The following is a 17,940-nucleotide window of genomic DNA, read 5'->3' as shown; positions in this document are numbered from 1 at the left end:
GAGTATGATACCTGCAACATGTTTCAAAAAAGGTGGCAACAAGTGGCAAAAAAGATTGAGAAAGTTGAGGAATGCTCATCAGACACTTATTTGGAACATCCCACAGGTGAACAGGCTAATTGGGAACAGGTGGGTGCCATGATTGGGTATAAAAGCAGCTTCCATGCTTACTTGCTTATGGTTGTCCATCGATTCGATGATGACCATCTTCTTTTATTTGTGAGTCTGCTGATGTTTGAACAGTCCGATCCTGGATCCACAGATACAGTTACAGACCGGGCATGTGAAAGAGGTGCTGGGGGGAGCAGGGGTGGCTTGGCGAGCATGCCTCTTCGCACGCTTTGCTGCACGGTGTTGTGTGCGCTGTTCCTCTATATCAATGGTTCCCAAACTTTTGCAGGCTGGCGCCCCCTTGGCTCCCCAGTGAATTCCTAGCGCCCCCCCCCCAACAGACACATATGGAAACAAACACCTCTTTCTTGATATTTGGTATGCTGCAATTTGAAAAGAGAAAGGTTAAACACAAATGTGTATTTCACAAATAAAACCCAATTTAGTAAACCAATTGATTTTTTAGCAGTTTTAACTGTTTCAGCAACATAGAATGGTAAATAAACATTCCACCAGTAACCTTCATTGTCTCACACTTAATCTTAATGGGATGGATGTGCTTGGTGCAGGGACATAAGCTTCTCAACATCAGGCTGGAACTCACTAAGAAGAAGTCGTAGATCCCCGCGGTCAGTAATTTTCAGTCGGTTTCTTTGCTTGGAAAGAAGCAAGGCGACTGCACTGAAGCCCCGTTCTACTAAATATGATGTTGGGAAGGCAATAAAGTACATCTTGACCTTGTTCCACAGCACTTGATAGCAGTCAGAGATTTTTTTTTGTAACCAAAAATCTTGATATGACTTTTTGAAAATTCTGAACATTACAAGCTTGAAATTACAAACCTGAGCTTTTGCTTTTGTAGTCTATGCTGTCGGATCTGACTGGGCCAGAGCGGCGTGTGGTAACCGGACACTGATGCGTCGTCCACTGACTCGTCCTGCTGCATGTGTTGTGTACAAATCGTCAAACAAACGTTCGAAATTCTGACTTCGACTTCGGACTGCCGCCCCCCTACCGCCCCCTTCTTCCTCACCGCCCCCCCAGATCTTTCCACCACCCCCAGGGGGGCGGTACCGCCCACTTTGGGAACCACTGCTCTATATAATCCACTCCCTGTGAGGAGTGGGAGCGCCAGAGGTCTCGGCAGGAAGCAAGTTCCTCCAGTGAAGAGGGGTTGATCTGGCATCTCTTCAGTGTGATCTTCATTTGGTCTTTGAACCGCTTCTTCTGCCCACCAGCACTGCGTTGGCCTAGGTGTAACTGACCATAGAGGATTCTGCGTGGGACTCTATGGCTGGGCATGCCCCAACCACCTGAGTTGATGTTGGGTCATGATGGACTCCACACTGCAGCTGCCTGCCCTCTCCAGCACTTCTGTGTGCGGCACTCTGTCCTTCCATGTGATGCCAAGGATTTTCTGCAGACATCTTACATGGAAAGTCTCCAGGCTTCTCAGATGGCGGCTGTAGATAGTCCATGCCTCACATCCGTACAGTAATGCAGTGATGCATACTGCTCTGTAGACCAGCACTTTGGTGTGGAGTTTGAGGTTGCTGTTCTGAAAAACCCTTCTCCTTAGAAGACCAAAAGATGCTGATGCTTGCTTGAGGCGGTTCTGGATCTCGTCATCCATTGAGTAGGTGTCAGACATTATGCTCCCCAGGTATTTGAAGGTGGGCACCGTGAGCAGTTGTTGCCTTGTTGCTGTGAGGGTTATTGTGGGGTTTTGTGGGAGGTCAGCACTAGACTGACAGAGTACCTCTGTCTTCTGGGTGTTGATCGTCAGTCCCATTCTGGTATATGCAGTTACAACTGCCAAGAGGATGTTTTGCAGAGCCTGTGGTGTATGGGCAACCAGGGCAGAGTCATCGGCGTATTGCAGCTCAATGATGGTCTCCGAGGTCAGCTTGGTAGTTGCCTGTAGCCTCCTGATGTTACACAGGTTACCATCAAGCCTGAAGTGCATGAGTCTATGGTAACTCCAGCCTGCTCCTCCATCCCCCTACGTAGCAGTGTTGTGACACAGACGAGGAATATGTTGAAGAGAACTGGAGCCAGCACACAGCCCTGCCTCACTCCAGATTTCACACCAAAGGGATCTGAGCTGTGTCTTCCCACTACCACTCGGGGCATCATTCCAGAATGGAACTGTGCAAGGATGGTGAGAAACTTGGGTGGACACCCAAATCTCTTCAGGACTTGCCACAGTAAGTCCATGTTCACTGTGTCAAATGCCTATGAAAGGTCGACAAACGCAATGAACAAGTCCTTGTGCTGCTCCCGGCATTTCTCTTAGAGCTGACGTGTCACAAAGATCATGTTAACTGTCCCCCTGTCCTTCCGAAAACCACACTGCGACTCTGGGGTGACCCGTTCTGATATTGCGGGGATGAGTCTGCGAAGCATGACCTTGGCAAGGACCTTTCCAGCAATGGCCAACAGAGAGATACCCCTACTATTGGAGCAGATGGATTTGTCTCCTTTGTTCTTGTAGATGGTCACAATGTTGGCATCTTTCCACTGTTGCGGGACACACTCTCGTCTCCACACCTCTGAAATGTAGACATGCAGTGTCCGTGTACAGAGGTAGCCTCCTTCCTTGCCAGATCTCGACCTCCCCCCAACCTTCAAAGAAATCCTGCATGCAGTCAAAACCCTGAAAAACAATAAATCCCCTGGACCTGACAGCATCCCGGCTGAACTTCTCAAGGAAGGAGGCTACCTCTGTACACGGACACTGCATCTTTACATTTCAGAGGTGTGGAGACGAGAGTGTGTCCCGCAACAGTGGAAAGATGCCAACATTGTGACCATCTACAAGAACAAAGGAGACAAATCCATCTGCTCCAATAGTAGGGGTATCTCTCTGTTGGCCATTGTAGGGAGCTCTGCAAGGAAAGTTGGGTCCACTGGGGTGGGCTGGTTGAGCACGGTGTTAAAATGCTCAGCCCACTGCTCCACTATCATAGCCTGATCCTTGATTAAAGATGTTCCATCAGCAGATCTAACAGGTGCCAGGGAGCAGTTTCTGGAGCCGTAAATGATTTTCACTGCATCATAGAAACCGTGCATATCATTTCTATCAGCGTGAGACTGAATTTCATTGGCCTTTGAGATCCACCACTCATCTTTCAGTTTTCTGAGAGTTTTTTGGGCCTCAGAACGAAGGGCTTGCCATTGCTTTTTATGGAATTGGGATTGTGGGTTGTTCAGGGTGGCTCTGTGTGCCTTGTGCATTCTGTACAGGAGGGTGGAGATCTCTCCAGCATTCTGGTCAAACCAGTCCTGGTGTTTCTTAGTTTTGAAACCAATGGCTTGGGCTGCAGTGTCAAAGAGGATGGTGGATAGGGAAGTCCACTTCTCATCCATCCCAGACTCTGAGGTGATCAGCGGCTCAATGTCTGCCAGCTTCTCAGCTAGGGAGCGACGGAAGTTGTCACGGGTGTCGCTGCTGGAGAGTCTGGCACAGTTGAGTGTTTTCCTCTTAGATGCAGCGTGACGTGTTAGGGGCCGAACATGCATTCTGACCTTTGTCAGAATCATGCAGTGGTCGGTCCAGCAGTCAGCCCCTCGCATAGCTCTTGTAATGAGCACGTCCTTGAGGTCAGCCCTCTTCACGATCGCAAAGTCGATCAGGTGCCAGTGTTTGGACCTGGGATGCATCCAGGATGCCTTATATTTGTTCTTTTGTTGGAAGATGGTGTTTGTGATGGTAAGATCGTGTTCCGCACAGAGACTAAGGAGTCTCATGCCATTGGGGTTGACTTTTCCAATGCCGTGGGCGCCTATCACACCATTCCAGTTTTGCGTGTTCTTTCCGACTCTTGCATTGAAATCACCAAGCAGAATGATTTTGTCACTCCTCGGGATGTGACTGAGGATGTCATCGAGTGCCTGGTAGAAGCAATCCTTCTCTTCATCATTGGATGGCAGAGTTGGTGCATAGGCACTTACCAAAGTGACATGTCTGCATTTTGCAAGGGGGATGCGGAGAGTCATGACCCTTTCACTGACACCCACTGGTGATTCTGTTAGCTTGAGCAGAAGGCTGTTCTTGATTGCAAAACCAACTCCGTGAAGGTGTGGTCCGCCCATGGGGTATCCTTTCCAAAAGAATGTCCAACGTTTTAAGAAAAATATTTCTCAACAAGCTATTGCAAGGAATTTAGGGATTTCACCGTCTACGGTCTGTAATTTCATCAAAAGGTTCAGAAAATCTTGAGAAATCACTGCACGTAAGCGATGATATTTCAGACCTTAGATCCCTCAGGCGGTACTGCATCAAAAAGCGACATCTTTGTGTAAAGGATATCACCATCTGGGCTCAGGAACACTTCAGAAAACCACTGTAAGTAACTACAGTTTGTTGCTACATCTGTAAGTGTAAGTTACAACTCTACTATGCAAAGTGAAAGCCATTTACCAACAACACCCAGAAAAGCTGCCAGCTTTACTGGGCCCGAGCTCATCTAAGATGGACTGATGCAAAGTGGAAAAGTGTTCTGTGGTCTGACGAGTCCACATTTCAAAAATTTTTTGTAAACTGTCAATGTCGTGTCCTCTGGAACAAAAAGGAAAAGAACAATCTGGAGTGTTCAAGGCACAAAGTTGAAAAGCCTACATCTGTGATGATATGGGGGTGTATTAGTGCCCAAGGCATGGGTAACTTACACATCTGTGAAGACACCAATAATGCTGAAAAGTACATACAGGTTTTGGAGCAACTTATGTTTAATTCCAACCAAAGTTATTCTGGACGCCCCTGCTTATTTCAGCAAGACAAAGCCAAGCCACGTGTTACAACAGCGTGGCTTCATAGTAAAGGAGTGCGGGTACTAGACTGGCCTGCCTGTAGTCTAGACCTGTCTCCAATTGAAATTGTGTGGCAAAATATGAAGCCTAAAATACCACAAGAGACTGTTGAACAACTTAAGCTGTACATCAAGCAAGAATGGGAAAGAATTCCATCTGAAAAGCTTCAAAAATTGGTCTCCTCAGTTCCCAAAAATTTACTGAGTGGTGTTAAAAGGAAAAGCCATGTAACTTTGTGGTAAAAATGCCCCTGTGCCAACTTTTTTGCAATGTGTTGCTGCCATTAAATTCCAAGTTGCAAAAAAAACAACACGTTTCTCAGTTTCAACAATAAATATCTTGTCTTAGCAGTCTATTCAATTGAATATAAGTTGAAAAGGATTTGCACATCATTGAATTTTTTTTTTTTTTTTTTGCGATTTACACAACGTGTCAACTTCACTGGTTTTGGGTTTTGTATTTATAGTCACGGTGGAGAGCGGGGGTTGGCGCGAAGCAATGGGCCAAACATTTAATGACAGTCAACATGAGCAGCTAATCTTTGCCAAATTGCAACAGTAGTGTGTGTGTGAGTTGTGTGTGTTATGTAAAGTTGTACTTTTCTTTCAGTGGTCCCCAACTACCGGGCCGTGGCCCGATTGGTACCGGGCCCTAGAATAATTTTTTATTAATTTTTATTTAAAAAAAAATATATATATATATATATATATATTATTTTTTTTTATTAAATCAACATAAAAACACAATATACACTTACAATTAGTGCACCAACCACAAAAACTCCCTTTTTCATGACAAAGAAAAAAAATTAAAAAAAATTAAAATAAACCCCCCCCTCGGGCCGCGGGACAAATTATTAAGCGTGGACCGGTCCGCGGATACAAAAAGGTTGGGGACCACTGCTTTACGTCATTACACTCTCAAAGACGGAAGAAGGCTGCGTATATTGTGTGCAACACTTTAGAAAGTTTGCGCCCTCTGGACTTCCAGGTAATGGTTGGTGCCAACCCTCCCTTTAAATTAATTTTATGTCACATTTAATGTTATATTTAAACGTACATATTAAATTCAGCTATATGTAATTCACTTAAATTAGGTCACATTTGATTAAATCTAAATATTAACCTTGGATTAACCTTCGACTAACCTTTATTTGTATTTTTCTACTGTATATCTTTTAGTTAAGACAATTGCTGTAATATAATGTTGATATATGGATACCTTGTAATTTTCCATTGTTTCCTTTCTAACAGGTGAAGGAGGTGACTGCAACGGCAGGGATAGATTTTCTCTTAAGTACTTCTTCTCTAGTGCAGTTCGACCCAGGTACAGTAGGCTCGACCCAGGATTCGGGGGATGGTGGGTTATCCTGGGTTCCATTGTTCTTAGTCGGAACTTTGGTGGGTGGGTGGGTTGCATCGGGCGGAAAACGGTCGGACCGGTGGATGGGAGAGAAGAGATTACCTTTGTAAACCTTAAGTTAATGGATTTTTTTCTGGTCTGTCTCATTCAGGGGTCTCTAGAAAGATATGGAAAATTGAACTCCTTCAGGATCAACTTGAAGAAGCGGATGAAATATTTGACGTTTTTCTGGTTCAGCCAGAGAGCACCGTTATTGGCCGCATCAATAAAGCTCACGTTACCATTAACGACTCAAAAAAAGGTCAACAAAATATGTTTTTTAAGTATTCAGTTTGCATTTTCTGAGGATTTTTTGGAATACAAACCCATAACACCCCAGATTTTTGTACAGGAAACCAGGACAGAAACAGGGGAAAAGATGTTCGTGGTCCTAAATATGTTCAGTGTGCATCCCTTGGTGCGGAATCGGTCCGCAATACCAATCACGGCTGCAACTCAAAGCCTAAAATGGACCTTTTCAAAAAGGACGTCAGATTTGATGGCAAATCGGTAAGTCTTTCTAGAAAGTATTAGTTTTTCTAGTTCTAAAGTCTGTTCTTTATTTTCAGAATGGTAATATCCAAGGGGAAAATAATGCCTTGCTGACAACAAAAGGAAGGAAAGCAAAGGTCCGTCTTCTTAGCAGGTTGGACAAGCGTGGACCTCAAAACCCCCTTGCCAAACCTGGAAAAAGTCAAGTTACCAATGGACGAGTGAGTGAAATCAAGTGTTCTCAGAAATTGTATGAGATTGCAAGTATTTTATGTCTGCCCGGTTGTGACTTTTGCTGGTGACTCCGCTTCCCAGTTCTATTTTCTTGTTTTTCTGTTTTAGTTAAATGGTAAATGGGTTACACTTGTAAAGCACTTTTCTACCTACAAGGTAGTCAAAGTGCTTTGACACTATTTCCACATTCACTCATTCACACACTGATAGCGGGAGATGCCATGCAAGGCCCTAACCACGATTCACCAAGAGCAAGGGTGAAATGTCTTGCTGAAGAACGCAACAGACGTGACTAGGTTGGTAGAAGCTGGGGACTGAATCAGGAACCCTCAGGTTTCTGGCACGGCCACTCTCCCAACTGTGGCACGCCGTTCCCCCTTTTAAGTTTATGATAGCGAAGAAAACCAGATGTTTTAGGCCATCTCTTCCAGGGTTTTACAGGGACAGTTTGTACTGTATCTCAAAATACGTGTCCGTTGAGGTAGTAGGTTCTATGTCATAGGGGCGCTGTGGCCCAATCATCGACTTGACTCTCCCCGGCTACTTTGTTCTGCTCCTCCTAAGGGATCCTGAGCCATTTCCTGGCCAGTTGAGAGATATGGTCCGTCCAAAATGTCTTGGGCCTTCCCTGGTGTTGGTGTCATCCAGGGGGCATCATGACCAGATACCTGCTATACTCATCTGTCATCTTTCCATCTGGAGGAGCAATGCCTTTGATCCATGTTCTTACAGAATGACAGACCTTCTCACCATATCTCTAAGAAAGAGCTCTGCTACCCTACAGCAGAAAGTCACTTTGGCCGGTTGTACTCGTGGTATTGTCTGTTTGGTCACTACTCAAATCTCATGACCATATCTGAGAGTAGGAATGTAGATTGTGAGCTATACCTTTCAGGTCAGCACCCTCTAACTCCCTCAGTCCCTCACCAAGAAAGGAGTTTGCAAGAGTGCAGATTGTCCACCCATTTGCCAGTCAAACTTCTGTCTATCCATTCCTCTCTCACTCCTCTCTCACTTGAACTCCTCCCCTTGGGGCAGTATCTATCCCTAACCTAAAGATGGCCCTCCACCACTCCAAGCCAGCAGAACCACTTCTGCAAAAAGGAGACGTAATCCTGCAGTCACAAAACTGAATCCTCTCAATGCTCTGGCTCTCCTCAGAAATTATGTCCAAAAAAGTTATGAACAGAATTGTTGACAAAGAGCAACCCTGGCGAAGAAATGGAAATGGGTACGATTTACTTCCATCATTGCAGACCAAGTTCTGACACCGGTCATCCATTGAGCGGACCGCGAGAACCAGCTCATGCTCCTTCAGAGAGGTGGTATTCTGAGTCCCGAGATCTAACCTCTACAGCCGAGGATCGAACGAATGTCTCTACTTTTGACTGTCACCCAACTTTCAATGCACCCAACTTCTTTGGCCCAACCTATGATTGGTGAGCCCATTGGAGGGGGGACCCAAGTTGACTCTTTGGCAGCCAGGCACTACCTAAAGGCCTGGTTCCAAAAGGGGGACTCGCCAAGCCGCTGCATGCGAGCAAGGGAAACCTCTGTCCATGTTTGTGTCTCATCATAGAGGCCTTTTAAACAACTCTTAGTCTGGTCCCTAACCTAGCATGCGTTTGTCTTGTGGGACCCAACCAGGGGCGTCAATGCCCCGACAACTCAGATTATCGGGACACGCAAACTCCCCTACCACGATCAGGTGTTACCTTATATAGATAGCCAGGATTGATTTTTTTATCCTGTAAAAGTAGATGTGTTGTATCCTAACGTGTGATTTTATTTTTCTTTATCACCCCCAAAATCACGATCCAGAATCACTTTTCCTTATCCCATTTCTGACATTTTCACATTTTTTTATCAATACCCACCCATAATTTTTAACTATGTTATTGGCAGGGCTTTAGAACCCTGTCAGTCAAATTTCTGGGATTAGTAACTAACTAACTAACTAACTAACCGTTAAAAAAAAAAATCACAATTTTAAGACAAGACTGACACACCTTAAAAGCAATCAAAAGACCTGATACTACTGTCTGTAGAGACTCCCTGAATTGACCAATACGATACACAAGTGGTATGACATACTTGTTGCACAATTGCCTTTGTCTGTCTGTTCCCAAAACAGAAAAGAAAAACCCGTATTTGTCCTCGGGGTTGGACTTTCCACAATGGTCACTGCTACATCCTGGACAAGAACCACAAAACCTCATGGAGCACTGCGAGTCACAACTGTAAAGTGAGGTAAGTATGTACAAATTTGCAAAAAATATTTTGGTTTCGTCATCCATCCAGACATTTTCTACCGCTTGTCCCTTTTGGGTCGCGGTGGGTGCTGGAGCCTATCTCAGCCGCAATCAGGCGGAAGGCAGGATGCACCCTGGACAAGTTGCCCCTCATCGCAAAATGCATTTAAATATCACTCTTCTAGTCATTGTATTCTAAGGGTATTGAATCAAATGCAAATGGAATGTTTGGATTGACTTAGAAAGTTTCGCCTCTCATCTAAGCAGGATTCATCAGTTAATGCGCCCAGACTTAGATAGGACACCTTAAGTGTTAAAGGATGTTGCTGAATGTCAGGTTTTAGGCTCAGTCCGAATACTCCCCCTTACCAATCAGATCACAAGGAGTTGACAGTAGCCATCAACGACTGTAATTGGATACTCACTTGTCAGTCCCAAGTGAGTATCCAATCACTAGCTGTGATTTCCGAAAGCAGGGAGTGGCGCGGGAGCCATACCCGGTTAGCAGAAAAATTGCCGGTACGCACATTTTTAACCCACGAAGAAGGTGAACAAAAGGTTGATTAAGTGGCAGATACGTATATGCAAGGGCATTTTCAAGAAAGGTATTGAAAGAGAAACTGGATCTGGTGAGACAAGGTTGACCAACCCTGGAAGCGTACATGGTAGGATATCACTGAAGGCCAAGGTGGGAAATGCAAGGCCCGCCACAGAGTTGATCAATTTCCCAACAGCCCACAGGCCAAGGAGCACAAGAACCTGAGGGAGGTCTTCAGTATCTGTGGTTACCCCAGCTTTGTTTGGTTCTTTGTAAAAGGGGCATCTAGTTACAGAATGAACAATGGCAAAGTGGATGAAGGAGAAAATGGGTGAAATTGTAATTTCTGAGGTGTATCTGAGAGACTTTGAACTAATTTTAACCAACACAACATGCTGGTAAACTTCAAACCTGATAAGACCTTGAGATAAAGGCTGGTGCACCCCTAATCAGAATCAGAAGAGCTTAATTAACTCCAGAGGGTAAATTGGGATTTTCAGCACAATACCATTTATCCAACCAATTATCCGAGATCGGGTTGCGGGGTCAGCAGTCTAAGAAGAGAAGCCCAGACTTTCCTCTCCCCCGCCACTTTGTCCAGCTCCTCCCGCGGGATCCCGAGGCATTCCCAAGCCAGCCAGGAGACATAGTCTTCCCAACATGTCCTGGGTCTTCCCCTTGGCCTCCTGCCGGTCGGACGTGCCCCTAAGAGGTGTTCGGGTGGCATCCTGAGCAGATGCCCGAACCACCTCATCTGGCTCCTCTTGAAGTGGAGGAGTAGCGGCTTTAATCTGAGCTTCTCCCGGATGACAGAGCTGCTCACCCTATCTCTGAGAGAGAGCCCCGCCACCCGGCGCAGGAAACTAATTTCGGCCGCTTGTACCCGTGACCTTGTCCTTGCGGTCATAACCCAAAGCTCATGACCTTAGGTGAGGACGGTAACGTAGATCGACCGTTAAATTGAGAGCTTTGCCTTCCAGCTCTCAATACCATTCAAGATTAGACAAACATTACAGGTAAACAGAAATAGGATCGCTGATGGGTCTTCCAATTTCCAGAAGAACCTTACAAAAAAAGGTGAGAAATGGGTAAACACTGGGGATGGGATGGGAGTCAAAGGGAGGGGAGGTCCAAACTGAAGCCAAGGAAAAAAAAACCTCCTAGCCATAGTACACATTAACTTGTTACGTAGAATCAACACAACTTGCAACAGAGGGGAGGGAGTGGGCGCTACGGCGGCCGGCTGTTGCTGTATAAGCGCTACTCAGCCGTCCATTGCCCCTAAGGGGAATCAAGCGATGGTGAAGGCGTGGGGTGGGGGGTGAGGTGGTGTGTGCGCATATGCCAATGCACAGACAACCAGTCCGGTGTATGCTGTCCAGTGCAGTGACAAATCCACTAATTTACATCTTTGGAAAACTAATCAAGGCAGAGCATGATTGAGAAACCGTGTCACCACCTACGCCCACATACAATGCTGTTCTTTCCTTAAAGATTCAATCATTTTGCCAAATGAACACGAGCCCGCCATGGCTTCAAGTGCACCCTTGGTCATTATTACAACTCAATACAAGAATAAAACGGGTGTCAGCACAATTGACTGTTGTTGTGCTGGCAGAGGCCTCGTTCCATTGTATTTTAACAACCGACGTTGATCACCACAATAGGTATTTCTGGTCTTGTCATCCTCGTCCGGACAGAAGGGTGACAAGGCAGTGCGGCTGGATCAAAAGAGACATCGGAAATGCTGCACTCAACCAAAAGTTGCTTTATTACAAGCGATTGTCATTATTAAAGGACTGCAGTACCAGGAGGAGGTCAAGTCCAAAAAAATATGAGGCACTCCTAACTTGAGGAGCTGAACTACGATCTTATATTCCTTCTGGGCGTGTGCTAATTCAAGTAAGGAGATGTTTGTGTGTAAGTGACCGGAAAACAACCTCTATTCGTTGACATGGAGTCTCTCCTCCAGGATAGAGCTATCACTTTTGCATTCCAAAGTCTGAATTCATTGCATCTTCTCGTGAGAAAGTTAACCCTGTCCATATGTGAATGCCAACAAAGGCTCCTTAATTTATTATGGACTCAACCAATTTTTACTTAAACCTGGCAGTTCGCTTTCTCCCAAGTTGAATATAAACACTCACCATATGTTGAGCAAAACATGAGTCAATTAATTCATTTCAAATGCAAAACCGTTCTCCTAGGGGTATGTTGTGGCATTAGAGGATACATATGTTGGATCCAGCACCGTCCACTCAGACCACACCCGTCCTATCTGAGTCTGATACCATGAACTGATGAAGCCTGCTCAGATAGGAGGCGAAGACAATGTGGACAAAAGGTAGAAAATGGATGGATTGACAGTTGCAATTAATCTCCTCAACATTATTTGATTAATTTCCAGATATAAGGGCACCCTGGCGAGTGTTTTATCAAAGCGCGAGATGGACTGGTTGTGGGATTTCGGTGAACGGACACCGTTCTGGATAGGTGAGTTAAAAATAAACAATAGCTACCAAATTACCAGAAGTACTTAGAAAAAAAAATGTTCTAATTTTTTTTCCCAGGACTTAACAGAGACAGAAAAAGATTGTGGGAGTGGCTCGACGGAGAGATGCTAAAATACACAAACTGGATGACGGTGACACCACCTGCGAAAAGTGGTAAACAGTGCGTCCTTGTGGGGGGACGGGGAAAGTGGCAAATTCGGGACTGCGAGAGCCAAAGTAGGCATAACTATTTATGTTCTGTCAAAATTTGACTCCCACAACATTCATGAAGACCACCCCCCCTCCACGAAAAAGTGACCCATCACCTTTATTGGTGATTGGTCACTACCACCATTTTTGTTCCTTGACACCCACAACTGTTGATAAATATATATATATCCTACTCAGTGGCTTAGTGGTTAGAGCAGGGGTGTCAAACTCATTTTTGATCGGGGGCCACATGGAGAAAAATCTACTCCCAAGTGGGCCGGACTGGTAAAATCCCTACACGATAACTTAAAAATAAACGCAATATAACAAATACCCAAAATCTCTTGCATCCATAACTCTTCCGGGCTCCATTATACACCCCCGCTTGCACCAAACCCGGCCGTCCCAACCCCGCCCACCTCAACCAACTCACGGGGGCGGGGGGGTGAATGATGGAGTTCGGAATAGTTAGGGGTGCATGGGATTCTGGGTATTTGTTATGTTGCGTTTATAATGTGTTACAGTGCGGATGTTCTCCCAAAATGGGTTTGTCATTCTTGTTTGGCGCATATTAGTAAGAGTGCTAATGTTGTTTATATCACAACCCTCAGTGTAACCTGTATGGCTGCTGAACAACTACGCCTTGCAGTCGCTCGTGCGTTGAGTCAGCAGCCGCACACTAGACATGGCCGGCCGGCACTCAGATAGCATAGTATTAAAGCGGACGCTGCGACATGGTCGAGAGGACGTCTAAGGCATTGCCATCACGGCACGGCCTCAATAGTGTTGTCCGGGTGAAAATCTGGGAATGTTATCCTGGGGAGATTTCTGGGAGAGGCAATTAAATTTGGAAAACCTCCCGGTAAAGTTGGGGGCTCGGCAGGTATGCAGCTGAGCCACATCAGAGTGATCCAAGAGCCGCGGGTTGCCGACCCCTGATCTATAGAGATACAAAGATTTGCTATTGCAACATCCAGTAGACACATGTAGAAGAGCTGTTTCTTTCATTCAAAAATTTCAGGTTAATTTGTATAGTTAACAAATTCATCCCGTGGGCCGGGTAAAACCTGTTCGCGGGCCTGACACCCCTGGGTTAGAGTGTCCGCCCTGAAATCGGTAGGTCGTGAGTTCAAACCCCGGCCGAGTCAAACCAAAGATTATAAAAACGGGACCAACTACCTCCCTGCTTGGCACTCAGCATCAAGGGGTTGGAATTGGGGGTTAAATCACCAACAATTATTCCCGGGCGTGGCCATCGCTGCTGTTCACTGCTCCCCTCACCTCCCAGGCGGTGAACAAGGGGATGGGTCAATTGCAGAGGGCAAATTTCACCACACCTAGTGTGTGTTGGTACATTGGTACTTCATATATATACTGTATATACATTTATAAATAGAATAAACTATTCATTTTTGATGACAGGTTTGTGTGAGTTTGTGTGTTTGTGTTCGTGTTCATCATCCTCCTTCCTTGAACTTTGTTAACATTTTGAGTTTCAACAGTTTCATTAAACTAGATCATATTAGTAAATTGTTTCATACATTCCATAACGTAACTCGATAAAACCGATTAACTATAAAGCAGGGGTGTCCGACCACAAACCCCGAAACCAGTGAAGTTGGCACATTGTGTAAATCGTAAATACCTGCAACATGTTTAAAAAAAAGCAGGCAGAAGTGGCAAAAAAGACTGAGAAAGTTGGGGAATGTTCATCAAACACTTATTTGGAACATCCCAGAGATGAACAGGCTAATTGGGAACAAGTGGGTGCCATGATTGGGTATAAAAAGCAGTTTCCATGAAATGCTCAGTCATTCGCAAACAAGGACGGGGCGAGGGTCACCACTTTTTGAGCAAATGCGTGTGCAAATTGGCGAACATTTCTCAACGAGCCGTTGCAAGGAATTTAGGGATTTCACCATCTAAGGTCCGTAATATCATCAAAAGGGCAGAGAATCTGGAGAAATGCCCATGACCTTGGATCCCTCAGGCGGTACTGCAACAAAAAGCGTCATCAGTGTGTAAAGGATATCACCACATGGGCTCAGGGACACTTCAGAAAACCACTGTCAGTAACCACAGTTTTTTCGCTACATCTGTAAGTGCAAGGTAAATCTCTACTATGCAAAGCCAAAGCCGTTTATCAACAACACCCAGAAATGCCACCGGGTTCACTGGGCCCGAGTTTTTTTAAGATCGACACATGCAAAGTAGAAAAGTGTTCTGTGGTCTGACGAGTCCACATTTCAAATTGTATTTGGAAAACTGTGGACGTCGTGTCCTCTGGAACAAAGAGGAAAAGAACCATCCGGATTGTTCTCGGCGCCAAGTTGAAAAGCCAGCATCTGTGATGGTGCGGGGGTGTATTAGTACCCAAGGTATGGGTAACTTACACATCTGTGAAGGCACCATTAATGCTGAAAGGTACATACAGGTTTTGGAGCAATATATATTGCCATCCAAGCAACGCTATCATGGACGCCCCTGCTTATTACATGCAACGGATACTTTGGCAACACACAGAGGTGATGTTGGGGTAACTGTTTGAATAAATGAAATAAAAAATGCAACATATTAGTCCTCAGACTGATTGATGAGCACATGGAGACATATGAACAATTAACACCCGCCTCCCCTGTTTTACGAGCTTCCAAAACAAGCCCCTTTATTGTCAGTGTGTAAAATAGTGGAATAAAGTACATTTTTAAAGCAAGAAGTAATTCGGCCAAGTTCTCCTCTTTTGTTGTCGTGATCAATCACGTGTCTAATTTAAATACGATTTGCGTATTCAAACGGGGGCATGACCGGCTCAATTCCACATTGATTGGAACGTTAATAAAGAAAATGAGCTTGTTGTTAATACATCTAAAACTGATGTATTATGGATTTGAGCGTGCACCATTTATTTAGTAGGAAATCCACGTAAGTCTTAAAACATGAGGCCCCTGGTACTTCTAAACCGGGGGTCTTTAGCACTGCCCTAGTGGATCCTTTTTTTGTTGTTTTAATAATGTTTCTGTAGGAGGACAAACATGGCACAAACCTTCCTAATTGTCATAAAGCCCACTGTTTAATAAGTTTGTGTTTATGCAACAGAACAAATGCCCAGAATCCCTTGCAACACTAACTCTTCCGGGACGCTACAATATACACTGCCCCGCTACCACCAAACCTTGCCCCCGCCCATCTCAACCCCCAGGAACCCCGATCTCCCGAATTTGGAGGTCTCAAGGTTGGCAAGTATGTGCCGTTTTCTCCTACTAATTTTGGCGGTCCTTGAACTCACCGTATACGTGTACAACTTTCTCCAACGCTGCCACAGAATAACATGTTTTATGCCACTCCTTCGTGGTCTCATTTTGTCCACCAAACGTTGTATGTTGTGCGTGAATGCCATACTTGCCAACCCTCCCGATTTTCCCGGCAGACTCCCGAATTTCACTGCCCTTAAAAAAAATATCCCTGGGCAACCATTCTCCCGAATTTCTCCAGATTTCCACCCGGACAACAATATTGGGGGCGTGCCATTTCGGGAGAACATCCGGGCCATAACACAACCTAAACACAGCAGAACAAACACTCAGAACCCCTTGCAGCACTAACTATTCCGGGATGCTACAATATACAGCCCCCGCTACACCACGCCCCCCGATCTCTCAAATTCGGAGTTCTCAAGGTTGGCAAGTATGTGCTTCACTGATGACAGTATTTGGCCAGCGCCGTTTTGTCCTACTAATTTTGGCGGTCCTTGAACTCCCCGTAGTTGGTATACGTGTACAACTTTCTCCAACGCTGCCACAGAAAAACGTGTTTTATGCCACTCCTTCTTTGCCTCATTTTGTCCACCAAACGTTGTATGCTGTGCAAGAATGCCATACTTGCCAACCCTCCGGATTTTCCCGGGAGACTCCCGAATTTCAGTGCCCCTCCCGAAAATCTCCCGGGGCAACCAGTCTACCGAACCTCTCCTGATTTCCACCCGGACAAACAATGTTGGGGGGCCTGCCTTTAGCGTCCACACACTCGCAGTCACACACACAAGTGAATGCAACGCATACTTGGTCAACAGCCATACAGTTCACACTGAGGGTGGCCGTATAAACAACTTTAACACTGTTACAAATATGCGCCACACTGTGAAGCCACACCAAACAAGAATGACAAAAACATTTCGGGAGAACATCCGCACCGTAACACAACATAAACACAACAGAACAAATACTCAGAACTCCTTGCAGCACAAACTCTTCCGGGCCGCTACAATATACACCCCCCACAACAATCCCCCGTTCTCCCGAATTCGGAGGTCTCAAGGTTGGCAAGTATGTGCTTCACTGATGACAGTATTTGACCAACGCCGTTTTGTCCTACTTGTTTTGGCGGTCCTTGAACTCACCGTAGTTGATTTACATGTCAAACTTTCCCTGACGCTGCCATAGAAAAACGTGCTTTATGCCACTCCTTCTTTGTCTAATTTTGTCCACCAAATATTGCATGCTGTGCATGAATGCACAAAGGTGAACATTGTTGATGTTATTGACTAGCGCTAATAATCCATGCTATCATGCTATTTAGGCTAGCTGCATGTACATATTGCATCATTGCGCCTCGTTTGTAAGTATATTTGAGTTAATTTCATTTAATTTATATTTGCATGTCACATGACACATTATCAGTATGTAACATTGGCTGAATTTCTGATTGTGTGCCATGTTGTTCCAGACCACAGCAAACGTTACCCAGCTTGCAAACATTAAAATAAATCCATTAGAACAAGACAGCCTGCCCTTTCCTTTAACTTGGGCACACACATCTATATCTTTGGTTATTTTAAGTCTGTAATTTCCAGGAGTTATCTCACCCTCTGAGATACTTACTTAATGCATTGCCTTCTAACTTTTTGTGGCTCCAGAAAGATTTGTTTTTTGTATTTTTGCTCCAATATGGCTCTTTCAACATGTTGGGTTGCCGACCCCTGTGCTAAACAGTTGAACAAGATTTATTCAAAATAAGTCACGGGTAAATGTCAGAGTTCTGGTCTCCATACATGACTTTAGTCCATAGAGCAGAAAGTTCATTGGGTCCTGGGGGATCATGCATGGCCAAACAAGTCCTTATGAAGTTGGGGGAGAGTTCAAGAAACAGCCCAAGGCCTTCGTTCGAATACTAATATTTTAATATTAGTATCTGAGGCGAGGTCCTCCTTGAGTTTGGCTTTCAGATGAAAAGATACGGCAGCATTCTTACAGAACTGTACAGAGTTTAGGAACAGCCATTGACAGATTCGTTGGGGGCGAGTTCAAGAAGCAAATTGACGTGGGTCAGTACAAGGCCTTCGTTCGAATACTAATATGTTAATATTAGTATCTGAGGCGAGGTCCTCCTTGAGTTTGGCTTT

The 17,940-nt window shown here is 45.1% G+C and overlaps 1 protein-coding gene across 1 annotated transcript in view; it reads left to right on the top strand.

The window, feature by feature from the left end:
* Positions 1-12,776, top strand: part of LOC133561299 (FRAS1-related extracellular matrix protein 1-like) — a 60,956-nt gene extending 48,180 nt beyond the window's left edge. Inside the window, exons 28-34 of the mRNA XM_061914664.1 lie at positions 6,177-6,249; positions 6,437-6,586; positions 6,677-6,834; positions 6,876-7,037; positions 9,185-9,300; positions 12,248-12,333; positions 12,411-12,776. Coding sequence (XP_061770648.1) covers positions 6,177-6,249; positions 6,437-6,586; positions 6,677-6,834; positions 6,876-7,037; positions 9,185-9,300; positions 12,248-12,333; positions 12,411-12,604 — 939 coding nt within the window. The 3' untranslated portion in view covers positions 12,605-12,776. The remainder of the gene's footprint in view (positions 1-6,176; positions 6,250-6,436; positions 6,587-6,676; positions 6,835-6,875; positions 7,038-9,184; positions 9,301-12,247; positions 12,334-12,410) is intronic.
* Positions 12,777-17,940: the final 5,164 nt, after the last annotated feature.

Source organism: Nerophis ophidion, linkage group LG10 (genome assembly GCF_033978795.1).
Source record: "Nerophis ophidion isolate RoL-2023_Sa linkage group LG10, RoL_Noph_v1.0, whole genome shotgun sequence".
Classification (NCBI taxonomy): Eukaryota; Metazoa; Chordata; class Actinopteri; order Syngnathiformes; family Syngnathidae; genus Nerophis; species Nerophis ophidion.
This window is presented reverse-complemented; position numbering and strand designations above follow the sequence as displayed.